Below are 25,180 nucleotides of genomic sequence, written 5' to 3'. Positions count from 1 at the left end.
TGCAAGAAGTCCAAGTGTAATCTATTTATGTACATGGCATCCCTCATAGTAGCATTAGTGCCAGGATTAATGTATTTATCTTCACAATACTTGTGTGATCTGAGGACAGTGGTTTTCAACCTTTTTTCATTTGAGAGCCCCTAAAAAATTTCGAATGGAGGTGCGGACCCCTTTGGAAATCTTAGACATAGTCTGCGGAACCCTGGGGCCCACGGACCACAAGTTGAAAACCACTGAGCTTGGGAAATATTGTGCTCCCTATTTTTACAGATGGCGAATGGAGGCCCAGAGAGATTGTGACTTGCCTAGGGTCGAACTGAAATCCTGCGACAGAGGTGGCAACTGAACCTGGGTTTCCTGAGTCCCAAAGCAAATGTCTTTACCTGAGTCCGTGCTATTGCTTGTGCATTAAGTTAGAGTGGCAGAATCTGACCGTCCGTTCATGAGAGCACTCGCGTTACTGGGGACAGTGCTGGGATGGTTATTCAACTGCAGAGCAGAAGGGGGAGCTTGTCCATTGCATTGCACTAAAATAGCAGCTTTTCCTTGTTAATTTTTATTTCTCCTTGAAGGGGGAAGGATTGCTGGGTTTGGGGCTTTGCAGACACTAGAATCCAGAGATAACTTCCTCTTAGCGGTATCTCTCACCCAGGAAGAACAAGGATGTGTGGGGCCTCAACTGGGTTACTCTTGTCCCTCTTTAATAAACCAGACAGCTAACAACAGGGGGGCTGGAACAATTTGTATCGTGGGGGTGCTGAGAACAATTGAAGCAAACTGTAAACCCTGTATAGGATGGAAACCACTTCAAACCAGGGGGTGCAGCAGCACCCCCAGCACACCTGCTTCCAGCACCTATGGCTAACAATATGGATATGCATTTCCTTGAGAAACTCAATAGCACTGGTGAACCAAAAAATGCTGAAGACTGGTAGGGGAATAGGTGTAGTGCTGGTGAGGAAGCGGTAACCCCAGTGCTTTCTAATCCTCCATCTGCAAGCTATGGATTAATTATTTTTTGAATTAGATCTCCGTTATTCTGGCACTGCCTGATTTACGGTGGAGGAAGGTGCGCGGAGTTTGGAGGTTGAGCTATTGTAGCTTTTAAAACCACGTAAATGTTAGTGGGGGAGACGTGATCCCCATCTTTAAAAATCTGTCTGATTCAAAACCTCTCCACTCTGGTTTATAACACGTGCTGAGGTTATTTCTCTCTTTATTTTGAATGAGATGGAAAAGGTGATGCCTCATGGCTATTAAAGATCTTACAACACTTTTCTTAAGAGCAGTGATGTTAATTCCAGCATCCTAGCCAAATTCAGAATCAAGTAGTCACTGCCTACCTAAATTCCCTTTGCAGTTACAGTTGGATGTGGTATTCTTTACTTCCTGACCTGGGCCGCTGTTCAGTGTTGCTGTGCACTGTTGAGCATCTTCTGCCTTCTACCCCAGAGGTGGCTGCATGGGTGAGTCACTTATGCATAGATAGTACACAGGCTGCAAAGCCCCTGGGAATCTCTGCAAATGGAAGGGGCTATGTCAATGTGAGATGATGGTAATATAGGGCTCAATACTGCAAGGTACTAAGTACTCTGGCCCAGCCAAGCAAAACATGTAAGCACATGCTTGACTTCAGGTAAACGGTTCCACTGAAGTCATGTGTGGAGTGTTTTCCAGGAGGTGGGTGATTATGTCTAATGTAAGGAACTGGCGTAAGCTAACTTGATACCTGGACAGACGTAATCAGTTTTAAGTGTCTCCATACAGGGGTTCGAACCTAGCTTTACGATATTGCTCTAAAATCTGATTTTTAGTTCAACTGGTGCATCTTTCATGTATAGATAAGGCCCATATGTCTGACATGTCAGACTTCTAATGAAGCATCACCCAGAAAACTGCAACATTCCCTTTTCCACACACACCCCGTTAACGCTAACTGAGGAGAAACTTACCACTGGGTTAATTATTTGTTCCTCTTATTTCTACCAAAATATATTTCAAACCATACCACATTTTTATTTTCTTTCTCACTTCACGGTCCTTCCCAGGAGATTGTCTTTCAAATCAACCTGTCAAGCTATGGGGAAATTTTAAAATTAACATGCAGTCAGTGCTTGGTTGAATGTGGGGTGTCCTAAAAGGTTCAGATGTTGTGTACCTGGACATCTTTGTATCATGGAGATTACGTGCTGGTTGGATGAGTTTTAAATTTGAAATAACTTTAAGGACTGGTACAGTTTTCTTGCAACTAGAGATTGATTTTAGAAGGGGTACAAGGGGAAGACTGGGATAAGCTAATTCCTTCTAATTAAACCCACTTTAAGTGGTGGGTGATATTTCATAGGTAGGGCCCTTTGTTTTTGGTTTTTATTTAGTTAATTTTCCCCAGGAATTTATCCATGTTTAATTCTACAACAGCCAAAAAGGTGCAAATCTGTGCAAAAAAGTTATTAATTTTTCTGGATAAATATCGGGGTTTATTTTGGTGGATGGAAGGACGGGGGGAAAGTGTTCAGTAGATTAATGCTTTGATGAGTGGAAGTCAATGTAGTTTGCTGCAGAACTAAAATAGAACTCAAAACACAATGCCACCTCTGAGTTTAAGAAAACAGTATTTCTAATCCCAAATAAAACTTTTCCTTTAAATGACCAGTTTACTGTTGTAGACTTAGAACTATTAGCCTATAAATATTTACATTTAATAATTGGGCCACACCATTTGCAGCGCAGACACTCAACTTCATCCTTTTCTCCTGTTTGTTTTTTTTAAACTTTTGAATACTTCCTTGTGTTCTGACACAGTCTGAGACAGATTTTCGTTTTCTTCCCGTTTTAGTGTGTCAAAACTTTAAACTGTTATCTGCTAACTGCTTGAAATGTGGGCATGAGATTCATCAGTACGTTCAGATTGGCACTCACTTCAGAGCTTGCGTGCCTGCCTGTTTGTTGTGTGTATCTTCTAAACTAATACACAGCCTTACTTCAACAGGCAGCTTTGCATACGCAGAGACTAACGTATTATCGTAACACATAGAGCTCATGTAATGTATCGTATTTTCCTAATAAAACAAGTTATTTTTTATATATAGAATGATACAAAAGTAGGGTAAAAATCGGGGAAAAAACCCGCATAATACTTTTTGTAAAACCCGGGATTTTTTCGGTCAAAATTGGTTTAAACTGAAAACGACGGGGCTTATTCGTGGGTGACAGAATTTTGGGTTACAAGTTCAGTGCACAATTATATAACGAGATTGGGTTTGCCAGTTTCTATTCAATCTGTATCCATGATGGATTCTCTCTTTTAGAGATCCATTCCAGTACTGGTCTAATTTGTGCCACCCTACAGTATCTTTTGAAATGTGGCAGAGCCAGGCCTCCCATCTCAATTTGGTGGTCCAGCCATTCAGTTTTGATTCTTGGTTTCTGATTTGACCACAGGGATCTTTGAATAACTTTTTAAAATTTCTTAAAGCAATGTACTGTCTTATTGTAAATGACCCAAAATATCAATAACTAAAATGCATCCCCCCCAAAACAACCCTAAACCCATGTCAATTGAGGCTAAGAAATGATGTCTAAAAACTTGACCGTATAATGGGCTTAAGTAAAGCTGATTTCTCTGTGAGGTCAATTGTTGACTTCTTTATTTAAGTGCTTGCCTGACTCTGAAAAGCCAATCAGTGTAATTACACTGTGGTGTAAAGGTTAACATCATCCAGTTAGTCTGACTTGGAGACAGGAAATCAGTACTTGTGCTCTAGGGATCCTTCCTTATGGGTAGGGCAGCCTAAGCACATATAGTAAAAAAAAGGCAGAGAAGACTAAGGCTATAGGTAGGTGGGGTCCATGAGACTAGCAGAGGCTGACATTAAGCATGGTTGTGGTTTGTTATAACCTGACCACTTCAAAGAAATTTTGTTCACCAGTACACAGACTCCAAATCTGACCTACCCTAATGTGGGATTCTGCCCTGTAAGCTGGCAGCAAAAAATGGTACTGTGGGACTCTCTGCATGTTGTGTCTCATTGAGTCCATGTTGGATTGGCTCAGATGACAAGGTGTTTGTTTTAACATCAAGCTGGGCTCTTTCCATCTCATGAGTGCAAGAAAACTCTCTCTCCAGGGTGCTCATATGGCCCCAATTATCCTAGTATCTGAGCTCCTCACGATCTTTACCACACTTATTCTCACAACACTCCTGGGAGGTAGAACAGTACTATTATCCCCATCTTGCAGATGGGGGACTGAGGCACAGAGAAGCTAAGTGACTGGGCCAAGGTCATACAGGAAGTCTGTGGCAGAGCGTGGACTGGAACCCAGGTCTGCCTAGGCTAGTGCTTTAACCACTAGACCATTCTTTTTCTCACCTCTCCTGTAATGTCTGTGCTGGGTTACATCTGTGCAGCCCCCTGAATGCTAATGGCTTTGAGTTGGCATTCCTGAGGTCCAGATTGGAAGACAGTGGATTGCACAGGTATAAAGGAACATAAGAACGGCCATACTGGGTCAGATCAATGGTCCATCTAGCCCAGTATCCTGTCTTCCTACAGGGCCAATGCCAGGTACTTCAGAGGGAATGAACAGAACAGGACAATTATCAAGTGATGCATCCCCTGTTTTCCAGTCCCAGCATCTGGCAGTGAGAGATTTAGGGACACCCAGAGCACGGGGTTGAGTCCCTGACCATCCTGGCTAATAGCCATCAATGGACCTATCCTCCGTGAATTTATCTAATTCTATTTTTAACCAGTTATACTTTTGGCCAGGGTGGATTTGATTAAATTTAAATTTAAATCATGATTTAAATCACTAGTCAGGAAGACTCGATTTAATCATGGATTTCTACATAAAAGTGCATTCTTGTTGGTTGTTGTAACCTCAATACATATTCTTCATAACTCAGAGGCAGATGTAGGTTTCATTTTTAGAAGGTACACACTATAAATTTTTTAAGTGATTTATTTTGAAAACTTTTCAAATTAGTTTTACAGCTACATCAGAAAATGAATGATTGTTTGGTTATTTCATTTACCAAAGATAATTGAAGCAGATATTTATGAAGTCATTGGGAGGTGAACTATCTCCAATTCAACAGGTTAATCATTAATATTTGGAGGATTTTCTTGCCATGTTGTATTAGAAGGAGAACATCACTAGACAGACATTTAAATTGTTTTATTTAACTAAAACAACAACATTATGTATTCTGGATTTTTTTCTTCAACAGCAAACACATAATATTTTAACAAAACACGCATATGCATTCTTGAATGTTAAACATTCAAGGTTTTTAAAATCAGGTTTGTTTTTGTTAAAATTGTTTTTAACTAAAATAGTTAAATTAAATGTTTTTTTGTTTTTGTTTTTTAAATTAAATTGACTATGTCAGCCAGGTCAACATGAGAAACTTAAAATATTGGCTTCTGCAGCCAACTCAGTCGTCTTCACCTTCATTTTCCAGTTAAACATTCAAGGTTTTTAAAATCAGGTTTGTTTTTGTTAAAATTGTTTTTAACTAAAATAGTTAAATTAAATGTTTTTTTGTTTTTGTTTTTTAAATTAAATTGACTATGTCAGCCAGGTCAACATGAGAAACTTAAAATATTGGCTTCTGCAGCCAACTCAGTCGTCTTCACCTTCATTTTCCTGTTTATTCATAATCTGGAAAAGAAAAACAAGCTTTCCTGCTTTTTCAGGTCCCAAACGATTTCTCACTTTGGAATGAAAGAAAGAAAATATTCTTTCTACACTGGCAGAAGAAGCTACTGCTGTTAAAAGTGAGATCATCACTTCAACAGTCTCTGAATCCAAGTGCTTAAGTGACTTCCACCAGTTCACTGGTGTGATTTTCTTTAAAACATCATCAGCAAACATATATTTCTTGAATGGTTCACCCTTAGCTCTGAAGTTTATTATAGTTGGCATTATGGAGGGATGATTGCTGGATGTCCATGTCATAGCCAACTCCTCTTCTTCAGCAGTTAAGATTTGACCCTGGTACTGAGTATTGAGAATATTTGCAGGAAAATGAGCTGGAGATTGTGCTTGTCTCATTAGTTTTTTTAATGCTTGTAATTTAACTTTGTCATTGCATATTTCTCTTTTTAAGATCTCCCTCAGTTCCTTCCAAATTTCAACAGCGTCAGCAATAAAACAGCGATTTCCCTGCATTTTGTTCAAGGCTACGGAAATAGGCTTCAGGGTACTCAGCATGTGTTCCACATTTCTCTCAAGCCCAGTGTCGAGAACTTTGGCTGTGACGGCGCCATCTATTTTTTCACGATTTTGTTCACAAACTGTCATCAGATGAGGCCAGTTCTTGATACAATGCTCAAAACAGTTCACTCCTGAGTTCCATCGCACGTCTTGTGGGAGAGTTCGCTTGGTTCCTCCCATTTTTTTCAGAGCAGCTGCTGCAAAGTGGTTGTTACGGAAGTATTTTGCAATTTCAACAACATTAGCCTTTATTTCTGGAACACTGAAGTCTTTGCCTAGGAGTTGCAATAAATGAGCACTGCAACTGTATGATGTTCGCTTGGGACTTTCTTCACACTCTTCTAAATAGTTTCTTCTCATCTTGGATATATTTGCAGCATTTTCTGTGACCAAGCTGCGTACTGGACATTTGACATTTTTTTCAGTGTTTTATAGCTTTTACTGCTACTTCTTGTAAGTATTCTGCTGTATGTGCGTTTCCTGATGTATCAATTGTTTCTGTAAGGAAGACATTCCCTTCTTCTGTTGTCACACAAGCACATACAACAGGATCATTGCGGACATTGCTCCACCCATCAACACTCAGGTTAACAATTTTACCCTCTAGACCTTTTGCACACTGCTCAATTTCTCTTTCATACGCTTCATCCAGCAATTTGCCTGCGACATCTGCTCTGTTGGGTGGACTGTATCCTGGTCATCATGACTGAACCATGTTAATGAAGTGTGGATTCTCAATCATACGGAAAGCAGAGTTTGTTGCATAAACAAACCGGGCAATTTTTTCATCAATTAACTCTTTTTGTAATCTGCTGGTTCTTATCACAAACTTATTTATGGTTGTTTCTGGATGATGGAGATTTTTTTCCCTTTTTGCTACAGGTGATATACTGTGGCTATGTGACATACATGGTGTAACTGAAACACTATCATTGGCAGATAACTCTGAAACTATGGAAAATGATGGTGATCTTGAAGGTGGATAGTCTTCAGAATTCTGTATGTTGAGGATGGATTCTCCTAAACAAAATAAGTCAATGCAGTTATTTAATTATTATTACCATACTGCTCATCTAGTATTACTCATTGCATTCACTGATACTCAGTACTACTTTAAAGGTGAAACTGTAAAAGGAAGATCTGCCTATTTCAGCTTTTTATTTTTTATCACAACTGCATCTAAAATGATAGTATCATAGAGTAACAACTATATATTTTGCTCAAACATGAGAATTCAAGAATAGTCCAGAAGGAAGACAGGCAGTCCTTAAGAAAGAAATATGAAATAAAAAAGTTTACCAACCTGAAGAACCTGCATGTTCAGACATGTTCCTTTCATCATCTTCAGCGCCGCTTCCTCCTGAGAAGGAACATGTCTCATGATGTTGTTTCATTTGGGCAACCAGGCCTTGCATTTCTTTGTTGCACTGTTTGCATTTTGCACGCATGCCTGTCTTACCCACAGGTAGAGGAACTTCATTAAAATATTCCCAAACTGGGTCTCTTTTACAGTCTGCTGCCATTATAGGTTTTCCCTTTTAGTGAGAGAATGGTCTGGTAGATCTCAAATCAATGAAGGCTACACTCAGAAAGACCTCAAGACTTCTGGAATATGCTGCTCAAACAGTTTCACTGTTGTTTCTACTGCCTGTCCCTCCCTTCTCATATTTATCTCCAGACTTCTTCTCTTTGTCCAGATCTATTCCGCCCCCAACAATCTTCTATTCATTGAACTTTTTGAAACTTTGCAATTTTAGAGAGAGGTAAGGAATTGGCTCTGTGTACACAAATTTGCAGAGGGACAATAGGGTTGAGGTCTGTTATTTCTCACCTCTCTGTATTTTATTTATTTAAAAACATTTTTGCTGTTAACAAGCATGTTATCTCTGGAGACACAAATTCACAGTGTGAGAACTGCAAAATTAAGCATCTTTGATGATATCTCCTAGACTGAGCCCTGAGTCCCACTGGGTAGATAGAAAGATTAACCTAAATAATCTATACAGAAGCCCCTGGAACCGCATAAAATTGGGTCCCTAATCCATGAACTGTTGGAACTCATTTACAAAATTTTTCTTAAACATTATATGCATATATTGTCTCATACTATAGAATTAGAATTTATAATCCCTATTCCATGATGAGATATCTTTGAGCTATAATATAGTATCTTAATTAAAACTATCTTTAGCCAGGTTTTTTCCTCAAAAAGCATTTTATCAAAAAAATCTGATTTAAATAAAAATAAATAAATAATTGATTTCTATCCACCCTACTTTTGGCATTCACAACATCCCCTGGCAACAAGGTTCACAGGTTGATTGTGCGTTGTGTGAAGAAGTACCCACTTCCTATTTTTTTTTTTTCAGCCTGCCGCCTATTAATTTTATTGGGTGACCGCTGGTTCTCATGTTCTCTGCACCAGTCATGATTTTATAGACCTCTATCATATTCCCCCTTAGTCATCTCTTTTCTAAGATGAACGGTCTCAGTCTTTTTAATCTCTCCTCATATGGAAGCTGTTCTGTACCCCTAATCATTTTAATTGCCTTACTCTGTACTTTTTCTAATTTTAATACTGTGTATCTTTTATGAGATGAGTTGACCAGCGCTGTATGAAGTATTCAAGGTTGGGCGAACCATGGATTTCTTTAGTGTCATTATGATATTTTCTGTCTTATTATCTAATATTCCTAACATTCTGTTAGCTTTTTTGACAGCCATTGTACATTGAGTAGATGTTTTCAGAGAACTATCCACGGTGACTCCAAGATCTCTTTCTTGAGTGGTAACAGCTAATTTAGACCCTCTCATTTTGTATATGTAGTGGGGATTATATTTTCCAGTGTTCATTGCTTTGCATTTATCAACACTGAATTTCATCTGCCATTTTGTTGTCTAGTTACTCAGTTTTGTAAGATCCCTTGGTAACTCTTCAGTCAGCTTTGGACTTAACTATTTTGAGTAACTTAGTATCATCTGCAAACTTTGCCACCTCACTGTTTGTTTACCCCTTTTTCCAGATCATTTATGAATATGTTGAACAGAACTGGTCCCAGTACAGATTCCTGGGACCCAGCTATTTACCTCTCTCCACTGTGAAACTGACCATTCATTTGTACACTTTGATTTCTATGTTTTAATCAGTTACTGATTCATGAGAGGACCTTTCCTCTTATCCCATGACTGCTTACTTTGCTTAGGAGCCTTTGGTGTGGGACCTTGTCAAAGACTTTCTGAAAGTCCAAGGACACTATATCCACTGGATCACTCTTGTCCACATGTTTGTTGACACCCTCAAAGAATTCTAATAGATTGCTGTGGCGTGATATCCCTTTACAAAAGCCATGTTGACTCTTCCCCAGTATATCATGTTCATCTGCGTCTGATAATTCTGTTCTTTCCTACAGTTTCAACCAGTTTCCCTGGTACTGAAGTTAGGCTTACCAGCCTGTCGGAGGCGATGCATGGGGTGGGGCACACAAGGTCATGTCCGTCCCGTCCCCCCCCTCCATCCCCCCCCAGATTTCTGCCTTCCATTTAGCACAGAGGTTTTCAAACTGTGTGGTGGCCGTAGGGGGATGCACCCCACAGTTTGAAAACGGTCACGTCCTGCCAGGAACTGGTGGGAGCTGCTTGGGTCCCTGGCTCTCTGCACTGTGGGAGCTGGCTGGCTGCCCAGCAGCCCTGCCTGCCTTGCTTCCCGAGCTGTGCCACCCCTGCATGGCCAGGTGCTCCCCCAGCAGGACGGAGAGCACAGCTCATAGCTGCACCCCGATGTGCTCTTGCCTCTCACCCGAAGGAGATGAGCACCAGCTGGCAACGCCCCCTGGAGCTGGCCCCTGCCCACGGAGCCCGTCTGCCACGAGATGCTCCCCGAGGTGCTTGTTTGCTGGTGCTCCTGGCTCCACAGCGGCTCCTCAGCCCAGAGTGGTCACATGCCCACCTCAAATCTGTAAATTGTGCCCCGCCGCCCTCCCACTCATCAAGAGTTACTCATTGTCTCTGCAGCTTGTAATTGCCAGGATCACCTCTTGAGCCCTTTTTAAAAAAATTGGCATTTCATTAGCTATCCTTTGGTCATCTGGTCCAGAGGCTGATTTAAGTGATAGGTTATGTACCATGGTTAGTGGTTCTGCAATTTCATATTTGAGTCCTTCAGAAGTCTTGGGCGAATCCCACCTGGTCCTTATGACTTATTACTGTTAAATGTAGCCGTTTGTTCCACTACCTCCTGTAATGACACCTCAATCTGGGACAGATCCTCAGATTCGTCACCTAAAAAGAATGGCTCAGCTTTGGGAATCTCCCTCACATCCTCCACCATGAAGACAGATGCAAAGAATTCATTTAGCTTCTCCACAACAGCCTTGTCTTCCTTGAGTGCTGCTTTAGCACCTTAATTGTCCGGTGGTCCCACTGATTGTTTGGCAGGCTTCCTGCTTCTGATGTACTTAAAAAAATTTTTTTTCTGTTAGTTTTTGTGTCTTTTGCTAGCTGCTCTTCAAATTACACTAGGTGCTGTTGGCATTAGCATGCCATAAACATCTTGTTGCTGAGGACATGAGAAGGGAGGAAATTAAGATGCTGGAAACCTTTGTGGAATTAAGAAAACATCATCACCCATCTCTGTGAAGCTAAACTTGCCCTGATCCACCCAGCACAAGGTTCCAGGACAAGCTGTGGACCTGACTTACAAGGAAAGCTGCAGGAACAATATAAATGCTGTATGAACTGTAAAGAGAAAGCTTTCAACCAGCCCCAAGCAGTGCTTTTTGAGAGCAGTTCCTGGGGAGGGGAGTTTGGATGGATTGTAGGAATTTGACTGGTCCATAGAAGGCTTCAAACTTCTTCCTAGGGGGTCAGGTCAGGTTAGACACGACATGAGGGGGAGCTGACATGGGGCAAAATTCCGAAAGCAAAGTACAGTAGCCAGGTGTGAATGCTGTGGTAAAACACTGACGTGCCGTCACCTAGTTTGAGAATTGGACTCTCTCCATGTGAAGAGACAATGGGCACTACTTCACATCTCCATTCCCTGATAGAGAGCTTCTTAAGACCTCAGTCAAAGTTAAGGACCCCTGGATGGGCTTTACTGACGTCAGCGACAAAGACACTGACTCCGCTGTGATGGCATGGTTGGGCCAAGCTACTTGGAGACTCGTGTTGGCTCCTGCTGAAGTGGGAGCCAGCCATGCGCAGCTGAGTGGAATTCAGAAAACCACCAGTGTGCATCAATCCTTGGTCACCATCTGCGTGTGGCTCACTCTGCTGCTCCCAAGGAGGCTAGAGACTCAAGGGGAGGATGTTGTGGTTACTCAGCCATCAGCAGGTGATTTGGCTTCCTTCTCTGCCTCCTCCCTCTTTACCGATCAGTGCCCTGGGACATTGGCTGCAGGCTCTTTTGAGGCCAGTTTTACATAGGAAACCAGCACCAAAGATTTAGAAACTCATGATGACTGCAGTCTGCCATCACTTTGATCTGAGGTAAATTTGGGTTCCCAAGCCTGGTGGGTAACTGTGTGTGTCTGAGTGGATCTGGAGTGGATCATCTCTCTGGTAGTGTGATGCGGGGCCTTGGCGCTCTCCATGCTGTGCAAAGCGAAGAAGCCAAGGTCTCTGCCCCAGCATGTCTACAGTGTAATCCATCCAAGGTGTGTGTGAGGGGCCAGTCAAATTTACATAAACATACTTGCTAATTTACATATATTTGACTATTCTTGGCCTGTTGGAAAACAAAGGGTGTGTTTAAAATAAATTTTCCCCATCTTCAGGCGCAGATGGCCTGTCCTGCCCCTGCAGCAAGGTCAGGGGCAGCTCTCTCCACTTTCTTCAGGGGACATGAGCCTCTCTTGTCCTCTGGAGTTCACCAGCACTCGACTCCTGGAGCTGCCCCACATCTGCCTTCAGCTCTGTTCCTCCTCCTCTGAGATCTGAGCCCCCTTTTCCCTGTCTCATCTTGCCACCCAGCTCTCTGCTCCCCTCTTTCCTCTTGGCTGACCCCTCTCCCCATGGATGCTGATTGACATATGACTAATGCCTGTCAATATTTTAAAGACCAGAATCATCCATTACCTGGCTGAAAGGGACTCTGGACAACGGGCATCCCAAAAGAAGTCAATCTTCCTGGACAGGACCCATTGCTCTCTTCCTCCTCTGCCCGGTGCAGCGTCATGGTCATAGTTGTGGCAGCCAGCGGTCAGATCTTGGAGCAGGCCTGAGAAAACCACCCGCCTCCCCACAGTCAGAGTTTAAGCAGGTTTGCCCGCAGTCTGCCCTGCTGCGTGCTGTTCTGATGAGCAAAGGGGTGACTGCCGCTCCCTGGGGCAGGATGTTGTTAAAGTCAGTACCCCGACCTGGTTGCCAGAATGGAAGAAGTTGGGAGGTGGCGTAAGCAGGTGAGCTGTGCCTGGAGTGGCACTTGAGAGGCTAAGCAAAGCTGGGGGTGAATCTAGTATTAGGCTTTCCATCCTTGAACATGTTCCCCAGAGTTGTTCCCTGTTCCGGAATCACTGGAAAGTGTCCAGATGGCACCAGTCTGGCTAGCTTTTGTTTTCAGTTTCAATCCCCTCCACCAGTCCAGGTGTACACTGCCGCCCCCCCTTCCCTCCCCCAGCACAATCCTCCGACCCAAGCACCCTCTTCCAGTTAATAAAGCTGCAGGACTCGTTCTGCTCATCCCAAGAATGCAGGTGCTGACAAGGCTTAGTGAAAGTGTAAACAAACCCAAGCATGAGGGATCAATAACCTCTGGCCAACGCATTCCTTGTGGAAAACAGGCTCAAGCTTGCAGTCTGCGGAGAGGCTCTGGGCTTCCTTTTTCCCTTCCGGGTGGGTGGCTGGTGTGTGTTTGTTTATTTGTGGCTCTTGTGAACTGAGGTGGGAGCGGATGGGGTTTATTTTATTGTCAGACGGGATGTGACAGTCACTGCTAGGGGTGGGAAGGACAGAGGAGGGCAAAATCCTTGGGCTGGAGGATTCTCCTTGGGGGAGAACCGAGGCATGAATCTAAGGGGCTGCGGGAAGCACTGAGCATTCTTGCCCTCTATCTGTTGATATGTATGGGGCTGATGAAGCTTGGATATGGACAGGAAAGTAACCCCTAAGTCATGTCGGCATCTCCCCTCTTTGGGAGGATACAGAAGGTTTGGGTGGATGGATGCTTATCAGATGGAAAGGAGACAGAATCATTCAGGAAAGCGTCTTGGATGTTCCGGTGTCTGTCAGACCAGGGCCTTCACGTGTGCACTTGTTCTCCGAGGAGTATCTTCCTCGCAGCGTGTGACGGGGCCAGGGAGGTTCTGGAGCTGCTAAGGGTGGCGGATGAGTAGAGCCCTGAAAAGTGGGTGCTCTGCTGCTGCACGGTACAGAAGAAGCTGCTGAGAAGGGAGAAGAAAAGTTGTATGTGCCAAGCCGCACAGCATGTTCCCGCGTTCTCTCCAGGTGCACATGCAGGAGTGTCTGTGCGGCTGAGAGAGGGCAGAACGGGCAGCAGTGAGCAGCTCTGCTCTCGGGGCTAGCAGTCCTCACGCTGCTCCCTCTTGGGAGCAGAGAGAGACCAGTTTGTGCTGTGACATCAGTTACTCCCAGAAGAGTGGGTGCTTGGGTTTCTGAGAAGCTTCTGGTTTGATTGGCTTTTCTCCCAAAGTGTTATATTTGCATCAGTGCAAGTGTCAGGTTTGCACTGGGACCCCGGCTTTCTCCGCACTGACAGAGGCGTGGGGTTTTGTTTTGTTTTGTTTAAAGTGAAGTAATTAACGCAGGATAGTTATCTCGCTGCAAAATCCGAATAGAGACAAAGCAGTTGTTGTGTTTTACTGCAAGGCCTATAGGTGAGGTCAGCATGATACTGGCTGCCTGGGTTGACCTGCTCTAGTTTATCACACAATGCAACTGTGATTTGTCTCCACTCTGTTTTTAGAGCAGGACAGCTAATGCGCATTGGTGATCCCATGATAAAAACTGACCTTTTCAGCCAGTGAAGACCAAGCTGCTGAGTTTCTTCTAGCCACATCCTGTAGTTAAAGTCCTTCGCAGGAATCGCCTGTAGCCCTTCACTGTGGCTCTCTTAAGCCACGCTGGACCATTACTGTGCAATGCTGCAGTACTGAGATGACCAGATGTCCTGATTCTATAGGGACAGTCCTGATTTTGGGGGCTTTTTCTAATATAGGCACCTATTACCTCCCACACCCTGTCCTGATTTTTTACACTTGCTATCTGGACACCCTATGCGGTGTCATCTTGAAAATGGATAAAACCCTGTAAAGATCCCAGTAAAATACATTGAGCTGAACTCTCCAGGGAGTTACTTCTGATTTGAAATTAGTGCGACTGAGAGCAGAGGTTGGCTCCTTGCGCATTAAGTACTGCGTGGGGGGGTGGAGGGAAGAATGAACAATATAGAGAGCTTTTAGGCGAACCATATCTTCACTGCTGCTCTTCAATACAAGGAAGGCCCCCCTGTTTTAAGGAAGAGGGAATTTTTAATGGAATTCCCCTTGTATCGCAGACTGTGGGTGGTGATGACATTGGTAGGTAGACACATGGAAACAGTGTGTTTGGAAGAATTATTTTTGGAGCTGTTAGTCCATTTGATTTATATATATATAAAGTTTGGTGCTCTGTGTTGACTCAGTTGACAGTGCTGTCGGGATTCTTGTGACTAGACCAAGATGGTGGGTCTACTTTGGCTGAAAAGGAGGTGGGAGGAGAAGTGTTACAAAGAGCTTTGAACAGTCCTGAATGGGAGAACTGATCCCTTGCCACTCTCTGGGAACTGGCAGGAAGGCGAAGGTTGTGGGCTGGGGAGTCATTAACAGTTCTTACTACAGGCTAGCTGCGCCCTATGACAAACAGGAGGCACACGGCGGTGTATGCCAATCAACTTCAAAGCGGTATCTAGCCCTGTCAAAAATATGGGTTCTTCCAAGACAGCCGGGACGGATGGCAACCCTAAGTAGTTGAATCAGCAGTTGGGGGATCAGTCGCACCCTTCTTCCTTTGGGATGTTTCACTGAAATGTGTTTGCACGTATAGGCATGCAGTGACAAATGGATCCAAGTGGTGGCCTCTATTTCCAATGTCGTTTTAACAATATTTATAATCCACTCCACTGGTAACAGATGAAGAGTCACTCCCAAGTTACTTGAGTTGCAGTTAGTAAGGTGTTCCTTGCCGTGGTTTGATACATGGTCAGGAGTGAGCACGCTTGTTTGCTGTTCTGCCCAGAGCCTTCCATCGGTGCTGCTGTTGGCTGGCGTGTCAGATTTCCACCCAGCTAAATAAACTGCTCGAAAATGAAGGGACATGTTACTCCCCTGTCTGTGCAGCGAGTGGAGTTTCACCAGGGTAGAATTACAGCCCACGTTTGCTGTAAGCTGTATTCTGAATTGCTTGGAAACATCGGGTGTCTAGAAAATGTGACTCACAAATGTCATTATTCGGTTCCCCTGAGGATTAAAGAAACACTTTTCCAGGAAGCAAGTGGTTCTTGTTTTCCGAGGGTAATCAAAATCCTTTCCCAGAATCTGCTTTGGGGAGGACAGGCAGTGAGGTGTCCCCTTGTCATTCAGATACAGCCAGTCTATCTCCATTTACAGTGAACTTAAATAGGGCACAACTTAAATAGGTCACATCGAATATGAAACCTCGCCACCCCTTTCCTTGTTCTAGACGCTGCCTTAAAGCGAGATCACTTGTCTGGGTGTGTTGAGAGGACTGTCGCTGGGATGTTCTGGCGCTCCATTCTGTGTTGGGAGCGCCTCCTGGCTTGCACTGTGTCCCAGCAGCATGACGCTGGGGCAGCAGAGTCTCAGGTGGTGAGGATTTCCACAGCCGTAAGCCTGTTCTTGTGCCCCAATCAGTCTGATCCTGCAGGCTGTTGGCATTTATTATAGCTGCGTGCTGTCTTCACGCTGATATGGTTTGGGCACTCAGGTTCTGACGGAAGTTTAACTTGCCCCATTCCGCTGCTGCCTTTCCGCTGGACCTTTTGCCTGCGGGAAACAGGCTGACGTACCAGCTGTTCATAACCTGAGATGAATGTATTATATATGACAAATATAAGAGCTGTACCGTGAGATTCCTGGTGCGAGCATCTGAAGTCCGCCCATGTCTCGGGTCCAGCCACAGCAAGTGGGATTCCACTAAATTATCGAAGGCTTATAATGATGAGCCTCCAGATCCAAGAAATAGCTGTTGTCAGTCATGCTGGTGATTTTGGTGATGTGGGAATCTGTTACCCTGTCAACGGGCTGTGAGAGGGCCATGATTTTCAGTCACTGCCACCTTCATCTGGGGTTGCTTCCTTCTTAGATTTGTCGTGTTGTATAGTCATCTCCATGTCCCATAATGATACTCTTGTGTCTGCCCCAGAGCAAAGTTGGGATTTTCTGTGTGAGCCAGATCCAAAGCCTGTTGAACTCATGTAGCAAGTGAAGGTTAGACCCTATAAAAATTGGGACAGGTGGCCACCCTGTATCCTCCTTCCATCTCCCTCCTCACCTGATCCTAATCAGGGGCTTGTATTTCTTTAAATGCTTCATGACAAGGATTTCAGTTAGGGGTTTGTTTTCGGTGGTTGAAATGATCTCCAGAGATTTTGCTTTTTGTACTTTTTTAAAAATATTTGCACTCTGGTAGCTGCTGAGCAGTAAAATACGAGAGTTTTCCTGTTGGGTTGTGGGGAGGGTTCCTTTCTGGAAGCAGGACAGACCTTGGATTCAGTGAAACCTCTCTTTGGTTCTGGAGGGAATAAGCCACAATTAGAACGCGGAAGGTTTTGTTTTGTTGGTTCCTACATTGTGCTTTTCCTGTGGCCTGTTGAGTGCCGTCCAGATGTGTTTGGTATTCAGCCGTATCTGGCTGGGGGAGGGCCAGGGAAATGTGCTGGTGTTGCATTATTGTAGACAGTGGCTCTGGCAAGCTGAGCTTGCAGCTTTGCAGATGTATACAAACGTGGAGACTGCACTTGGGCACCTGGCACCACCCGGGGAAGCAAAGGCAGCGATTCCTATTCATAACTCGACTCGCTTGGGAATCCATGCAAGGGAGGCGTGGACAGAAGTGGCCTGTGTGATCTATTTTGGGTGGGAATGGTTGTAGGGAAGAGTGAAAGGGGCACTGGCCGGTAGTTTAAACCAAAGAATATGATGGTTCTAAAAACAGCCCCTAATTAGGAGAGGAACAGATTCTAAATGCATGGCGGCTCCAAGGCTATGGAACTTCGTTAAACTGGACTTGATTAAACTGAACTACAGGTTTTATGACATGTTTCAGAGTAGCAGCCGTGTTAGTCTGTATCCGCAAAAAGAAAAGGAGGACTTGTGGCACCTTAGAGACTAACCAATTTATTTGAGCATAAGCTTTCGTGAGCTACAGCTCACTTCATCGGATGCATTCAGTGGAAAATGTATTTTCTTTTTACAGGTTTTATGTTCATTTCCATAATTTCAGGGGAGGAAAAACATTATTTATACAATTATTATTATTTATTATTTGTTTGTTCTCTTGAAAAAAAAACCTACAGCCCTAAATAGTAAAATGATTCTAAGATGCAGTTAAACTTGGGGGAGGGGGCCAAACTGTTTGAAAATGTGATAATGAAGCGTTCAGGAACTCCAAATAATCTTAACTCTGCCCCTGTATCCCACTGCTCTTGTATATTATCCATATCTGGCAGATAAGGAATGCTTATGATTGAGTATGGCAATTTGACAAGGCTTCACATTGGGTGTGTAACGGACACAAATAGTTCTGTATCTTTTGCGGGTGAAAGTGCCATTCATTCTACTCTGGCTGGAAGAGCTAAGGTGCTCATGTGTCCCAGTTTGGTGAGTGATATACTTACAGTTAGGTTTGTGGTTACTGTTGCTAGAGTGGATGGGATCAAAGTGGTTGGCTATAGAGGCTGGGCTGTAAGACAGTGTTAATTACCCTCCCCTTCATGTAACACATGGATTCTCAAATTGGGTGGTGGTGGTGGGGTGTCAAGTTATGATCACACTCCCTTTTTTACGGCCAGACTCGAGGAGGAGGGTCCCAAAACACTTTTCTGTTGTAACACGAGGTCACTGCATAGAAAGGTTGAGAACCACTTACAATGTGTGGAATAGTGATACTTGTAGAGGTGCCAGGGATGGCAATAGATGTGGCTTTTCAACTTCCGTTGAAATGATGGCTCTGGACTGTGTGTGTGTGTCTCTATATATATATTAGTCAGTAAGAGAAAATCGTGATAAGATCTTGACTCTATTTGGAAGGGTTTTGGTGTACGTGTAGGGTAAGGGCCGAGACGTTAGCCTAGCAATCTTGGGAAGGGGCTGAGAACTGGAGGAGAAAAACAGACTGTGGTCCAGTAGGAATTGTCTGTAGTGGGCAATCGGTGCAGAGGATGGTATGTCAAGTATCAAACGGCGTAGCAGAAGGTTGCAGCTTTCATGGCAAAGCATTGTGGCAAAGCATATATGCAGGGTAGACTGTGTCGGACATTTTGGCAGGGATTTGGAAGCCGCGTGAAGGCCCGTTTGCAGTAATTTACCCCTGCGTTTCCATCCAAACGTAACTTGAAAAGTAAATTTCAACCTGGCTTTGCTTTCACATTTTTAAAAAAGGTCTAAGAATCTCCCTGTCCCACGAATTATAGATTTGAACTTTAAAACTGCAGCTTAACTAAACTGGGTGGGAGGGTGTTTGAGAATTTGGGAGTGTGGGAGTTTCTTGAGAATTTTCCTCTCGATGAGTGTAATACATGATCAGTGACACCTTGGTGTATATGTTTGATCTGCCTGGATTTTGATTCGTGTATTAAACTATGTCCAGTTCAGATCTTTTTGACCCTCTTCCATTCTGTCAGTTCACGAGCAGGCTTGCTAAAGTTCGCAGCTGCGTGATGAACTCTAACAGAGTATGAGCAACCAGGGTTTATAAACTCAGTGGCATTCTCAAAGTGTAGAAAGTGTTGTCCCGACTATGTCCAAAGCTAACCCACCAGACTTCAATTCAATAGCCAAAGGCACCATCCTTGTTGATTTCAGCGGAGTAAGCCAAGTTTAGAGATTCTAGGCCAAACCATGTTTGATGGATGGCCTGAGTGAGGAGGGGGTTGTGGGGAAAGAGAGTTGTAAAACATTTAAAAGTGCAAGTAGCCCCTGCATGAACAGAGCTGCTCAAGTAGCCCCTGCATGAACAGAGCTGGTGGATCTCAATCCAGTAAAAAGGGATCCCACCACAGAAATTTCCATCACCACAGCTGACCCTAGCTGAGAGTCTCTTAGCTGAGAAACCAAGGACATTGAAATGCCCTCTCAACCCCTTCGAGGGCAGGGCTAAGGTGCACAGCTGGGGTGAGAGGAAGCTTGCACTCAGCCGCTGGTGCTGGCTCTGCAAGGCTCTGTAACCCCCATCAATGATAACAAGCCTCTTGAGGAGAGAGGCAGGTCAGGATAAGAACAAGGAAGGGGGTTAAAATAACTAGGGGCCAAACGCTCCCTGTGCCAGGCTTGGAGTAGGAGGTAATGCCGGGGTTGTTGGGAGGAGTCCTCCTTTGCCACTTCTCCAGGCTGCGGAGCAGTGGAATGGCTCCGAGTCTGCTACCAGTAGTGCTGAAGCTGGGCTAGGCCCAGCTGCTGTTGCTCCCTGGCTCTGTAGGGAGCTATGATGGTGGATCCGCCAGTCCCCACCTCACTGTGCGGAGGTGTAAGAGAAAACTGGATTCCATGTGAAACACAGACACTCCTGTTGCACAGGATCATTAAATTGCCCCCACACTACCATTCCTGCCCTGGCTCCTTGTCCTTCCACAGAATGGAGCGGGATTTACTGCAGGTGAAGCAATGATGAATGGTTTTATAAAGCAGCCTCCGCATCCCTGCCCTTCGACTTATCCAGGCAAATGCAGTTTAGGTCATGTCTGGGTTTTCAAAGAGTTAGGTGCCCAACTCCCTTAGGCCTTGTCTAACACCAACAGCGTGTAATGGCTGCTAATGTCACCTGTGTACCCAGACCCTTGGATAATGATAGTCACGTTATCGGTGCCCTTCCCTGGGCCTTCTCTAGTGACTAAGGGATCCTGGGGGCTTTCCAACAGCCATGATGCCAATGAAAAGTGCAAGCCGCAGGGTTACCTAGAGAGGGCAGCTTACCTTCACAAGCCTAGGGATAGCATGTATCTGTACAGCTTCAGAACACTGAGTGGCCATTTACTAATGAATCCTCCAGACACCTTTGTGAGCTGGCTAGGATTAATCACAGCCAATTTTGCAGAAGAGGAAGCTGAAGTGAAGTGATTTGGCTGAGGTCATGCAGGAATCAGTGGCAGAGCAGAGAAATTCAACGTCAGCCTCTCCAGTCCTAGGCTAATGCCTAACCATTGCGCATGCTCTCCTCTCCCCTGTTCCCTCCTTCATTGGTGTGTTTAAGAACTCAGATACCCCATGGCTGTTCTGCTACATTTTCAGTCCTCTCATTCCCTTTTCCTTCCTCTTTTCTCCCCAGTCGATATTCGTGAAATCCAAGAGATTCGTCCAGGAAATAATTCCCGAGATTTTGACCGATACCAGGAGGATCCCTCTTTCCGGTCAGACCCATCTCACTGCTTCGTCGTCCTCTATGGAATGGAGTTCAGGCTGAAAACTCTCAGCCTGCAAGGTGGGCAGTCCCTTCCGTTAGCTTTGGATTTGCAGGGTCATTTCAATTGCATGCTCCTCAGGGCAGGGACTATAGTTTACCTGTGTGTTTTAGCATGCCCAGTTCTGCCCATCTGTCAACACAGTATCCAAGCTTTGGGGATACTTAAATATTAAATGAAGATGATGAGGGTGCTTGAATGCCACTAACTTCAAATATTCTTTTCACCTTTCTTATTACTTGTTTACTAGAGCCAGTTGCACCAATTTAACTTAAGATCAGTGCCAAAGGCAGTGTAGGCGTTCTCATTTTGGGTTAAGGGTGGCTTGTTTCAGATTAGCATAGGTCAGTTAGGAGCAGGTTTAAACTCAAGCTGAGACAAGCCGCTCCAAACAGCCTGCAGCAGTGTTTTCGCTATATCGGTTCACAAACCAGTGTAAGTTCCATCGGTGCACCTTTCTCCTGTAGACAAGCCTTGGTGGGCAGCCGTACTGGCTTCTGCAGGACAACGATTGCCAGAACACACAGGGAGAGAGATGTTATTTTCTAGCTTCAAAGAGGATACAGCAAACAATGGGGAGGTTAAAAAGAAATCCGCGCACATTCTAAAAATAGCTGTCTCCAGAGCAGCTGAAATGTCGCTCCTTGAAAACAAACAGGCCCCAAAAAACCCCCAAGGCCTCGTCAGCGAGGTGGCTTAGAACGCCGAGCATGGAGGTGAATAGGAACTGGCCAGTCGTGTGTATTGAGAGAGATGCAGGCGAGAGTTTAGTAGTGAGAGCTGATGGCTGGAGACAATCTCACGGGGAGAACTGCTGTCTGAGGGAGACGTTACGGGGCGCTGGAGAGGCTCGGAGATCAGTAAGGTGGGAGTTACTGACAATGCAGGGAAGGGATGGGCCCAAGAGGGGAGAACAGATAGCGGTGCTGTGTTTTTTTTATATTCGGCAATGGATGGTGAAGCAGGGGTTGACACGGATCCACCTTGTGGTGATATTTAGGCCCTTGGCCTGGCTGGATCCACTTCCTCCTGCCATGCTGCAGCTGTGCCGGGGCTTCCTCCGTGGAAGCCAGGGTCAGTGCGGCTGCCTCGTACCTTCACGGGCCCTGTTCTTTATTTTCACAGCCACATCCGAGGATGAAGTCAACATGTGGATCAAAGGGTTAAACTGGCTGGTGGGGGATACTCTCAGGGCCTCCACCCCCCTGCAAATCGAAAGGTAAGGCAAGCCTCAGGGAGGTGAGGGGCTAATGACAGCAAGGCGGGCACAGGGCAGGCAGCCGCTCTGCTGCTTTGGTCCAGTTTGTCCTCGGAGCCCTTCTCCGCCAATGCACTTCAGTCCTCGCCCTCCTCCCTTTTTCTGTGGCTCCAGACACCATGGTCTGCACCAAGACGGCTGTCTGTCCTGCCCTGCCCTGCAGCATCCCTGCAACCCCACCCCGCTCTGCCAAAGCATCCGCATCCTCAGTGGCAACATCGCCTTTTCCAGGCACGCTTTTGTGCTGAGTCAATTGTGTGGGAGTGTCTGGGAGCTGAGTAAGGAGCCGCTTAGAGCTTAGGCTGAGAGAGGCCCACCTCATTCCACTTGTGAACTACAAAGGGTTTGAGCCCAGAACTCCCTAAGTGAAAGGTTTCATTGCATTGACCTGCTGTGGTACGTGATCCTCCACTCGCTCCGTGATCAGGATGCGCCTGATCCTGCCTGCCAGTAGGAGTGCTGGGTGCATAAAAAATGTCAGAACACAGGTCTGCAGTGAGAAACTAACCTGCTTCCCACGGGTGCAGCCAGGCATTGTGATGGGAGTTGGGGGAAGACACCAAAGGGAGTTGAGGACAGTTCAGTACCTGGCAGAATTAGGCCTGGAGAGAGTGTTTGATACGGAGCAATCAAGATTTATGCAGTAAAACGACTGTGTGTGTGCATCTGTGTGTGTTTCCTTTCAGGTGGCTCCGGAAGCAGTTCTACTCGCTGGATCGCAACCGAGAAGACAGGTAAGGAGAGAGGAGCTCTCGTTTGCACAGATTTATGTATTTAGAAAAGTTGGGCCTGATTTACTCAGTGCTCAAGTCTCAAAATTGAAGAAGTCTCAGGTGCTCCTCACTGGGCATAAACTGTGAAATGCATTTAGAAACCAAACGTGTAATAAGGGCATTTGCGCACCTCCTCCTGGTGCTGTCCCTCCTTCTAAAGATCAAAACTAAGAGCTTGGCTACAGAAACATTTAGTTGGTGTCAAGCTGGGGTGTAAATGTACCTTGCAGTAGCCTGCCGTGCACTAACTGTCCGTGTGGATCTTGCTGAAAGCGCATTAACAATTCCTTAGTGAGCTTTGATCTACCCTGCTTCGGCATGGGACTAGCTCAAAGCTCACTAAGGAATTGTGAATGCATGAGCAGGATCCACAGGGACCATTCATTTCAAGGCAGGCTAGTGTGGGGTTGATTCACACCCCAGTTCATCGCAAATGAAATATTGGTGTAGACAAGCCTTGCAACTCTTACTCTGGTGAGCAATTCTTTTGAAGTTCATGGGGCTTACTGATCTGAGTGAAGCTTGCTCATCTGAGCTAGGTTTGTAGAATCAGACTCCTAACTTGTAACACTGACAGCATATGGGCTTAGTGTATTGGTGTTTCCCTCTGACTTTTAAAGGGCTTTGTCAGTTTTAGCTGAAGTCCAAAGCGTAGGCTGTGTGGGGTTTTTTAAGAGGCTTTCTATACCCTAATAGGAGTCTAAATCTTTTCATGGTTATTTGAAATACTCCATGTAAACAGTTTTTGTTTTCTATTGACCTTGTGGAACTCCTTGCCAGAGGATGTTGTGAAGGCAAAGACCATAACAGGATTAAAAAAAGAGCTAGATGAAATTCATGGAGGATAGATCCATCAATGGCTATTAGCCAGGATGGGCAGGAATGGTTTCCCTAGCCTCTGTTTGCCAGAAGCTGGGAATAAGCTATAGGGGTTGGATCACTAGATGGTTACCTGTTCTGCTCATTCCCTCTGGGGACCTGGCACTGGCAGAAGACAGGATATTGGGTTAGACGGACCTTTTGTCTGACCCGTAGGGCCATTCTTATGGCCCGTTCCCTGTAGTTATGAATGCAAAACACCAGGGCATTGGGGTCTCCTGGGAGCCAGCAAGGGAAACTGAGCCACGGCGCCCCAATTGTCTCTGCTCAAAGAACCACACCACACGAAGCAATATACAGTAGCAAGAGCCCAGTCGGTGCTAAAACATTTTATTTTTGTTACTCTCCCCATTCTCAGCCCCCATCACCCCTTTGTTTCTCACCCACTTGGCTTGTCTTTTAGACTGTGAGCTCTTTGGGGCACGGACTGTGCCATTGACAGTGTGTTTGTGCTGGTCCCCTCCTGGTTGAGGTCTCTTGGTGGGATTCCCTCCTCACTCTCCCCTACCGTGAGGAGGGCTGGTCTGAGGTCTGGGCACCCTGTAAGCCCTGCTGGGATTTCAGTGGTGTGTAGATCTGTGCACAAAGGTGAATTTCGCCAAGTGAGAGGAGCTTTGCCCTCTGAACTCCGCCACTGCTGACATGAGTTTAAATGGGTACAGTGTTCTTTTTCAGTCTGCCCTCCACACGAGAGTCAGCAGCCGTCTCCTCTTAGGGCACTGTTCCCTGCCTCCTTTCGTTTCTGTGACCTCCTTAGTGATGTTAACAGAACACATTAACCTTTCGCTATTGATTTTTTTAAAGTGCCTTTCCCCTCGAGATGTGAAACATTCGTCCATTACCGTTGAACACTGAGAGAAGGGGTGCGGGGGAAGGCTGTGAAGGCATTGCTCATGCAGCAGTGTGTGTCCTCACATTACAATAAGAAACCTGCCAGACTCCATCTGTCAAGGGTTGTATCTGCCCCGTTTATTTATCTAGACATTAATGCCATGCTTATTGCCATGGTGATTGAGCACCTGGTGGGATTAAATATCCCAAAAGATCTCCTGTTTTGTCCTTTCGCCATTCTGCTCATTGTGTTGTATTGCGGGAAGGCCAGCGAGTTCCACGTTCCACCCTGCGGCTTGTTACTCTAATCCCTGCGGGAAGCCACTGCCACGCTCATGGCACAGCAGTCGGGGAACTTCTCTCCCCTGCTCGTGAGCTTTGCTCTTGCTCCGTGGCATGAGGCTGTCCTGGGGTTGTCACAGGTGTGTTTGTGTCATGGTGGGGTATCGCGGGCCATTTTCACGGAAGGCCTCGAATACCAGAACAACCCTTGACTCTGCATTTAGTGGGAAACCAGTGGTATGAACAGGTCCCGTGGGGGCATCCGTCGTCCTCTGACATTTCACGTCCCCTGCTGATCTGTGCCCTGCC

The 25,180-nt window shown here is 45.2% G+C and overlaps 1 protein-coding gene across 5 annotated transcripts in view; it reads left to right on the top strand.

Moving 5' to 3' along the window:
* The window catches only part of PLCG1 (phospholipase C gamma 1), a 95,369-nt gene that overhangs the window by 20,917 nt on the left and 49,272 nt on the right, over positions 1 to 25,180 (top strand). For all 5 annotated transcript variants that reach the window (XM_074970201.1, XM_074970203.1, XM_074970200.1 and 2 more), the window contains exons 3-5: positions 20,716 to 20,868; positions 21,974 to 22,067; positions 22,793 to 22,840. In XM_074970201.1, the coding sequence (XP_074826302.1) occupies positions 20,716 to 20,868; positions 21,974 to 22,067; positions 22,793 to 22,840 (295 nt within the window). The remainder of the gene's footprint in view (positions 1 to 20,715; positions 20,869 to 21,973; positions 22,068 to 22,792; positions 22,841 to 25,180) is intronic.

The sequence above is a fragment of the Natator depressus genome, chromosome 13, assembly GCF_965152275.1.
Source record: "Natator depressus isolate rNatDep1 chromosome 13, rNatDep2.hap1, whole genome shotgun sequence".
In the NCBI taxonomy this organism is placed as follows: Eukaryota; Metazoa; Chordata; order Testudines; family Cheloniidae; genus Natator; species Natator depressus.
This window is presented reverse-complemented; position numbering and strand designations above follow the sequence as displayed.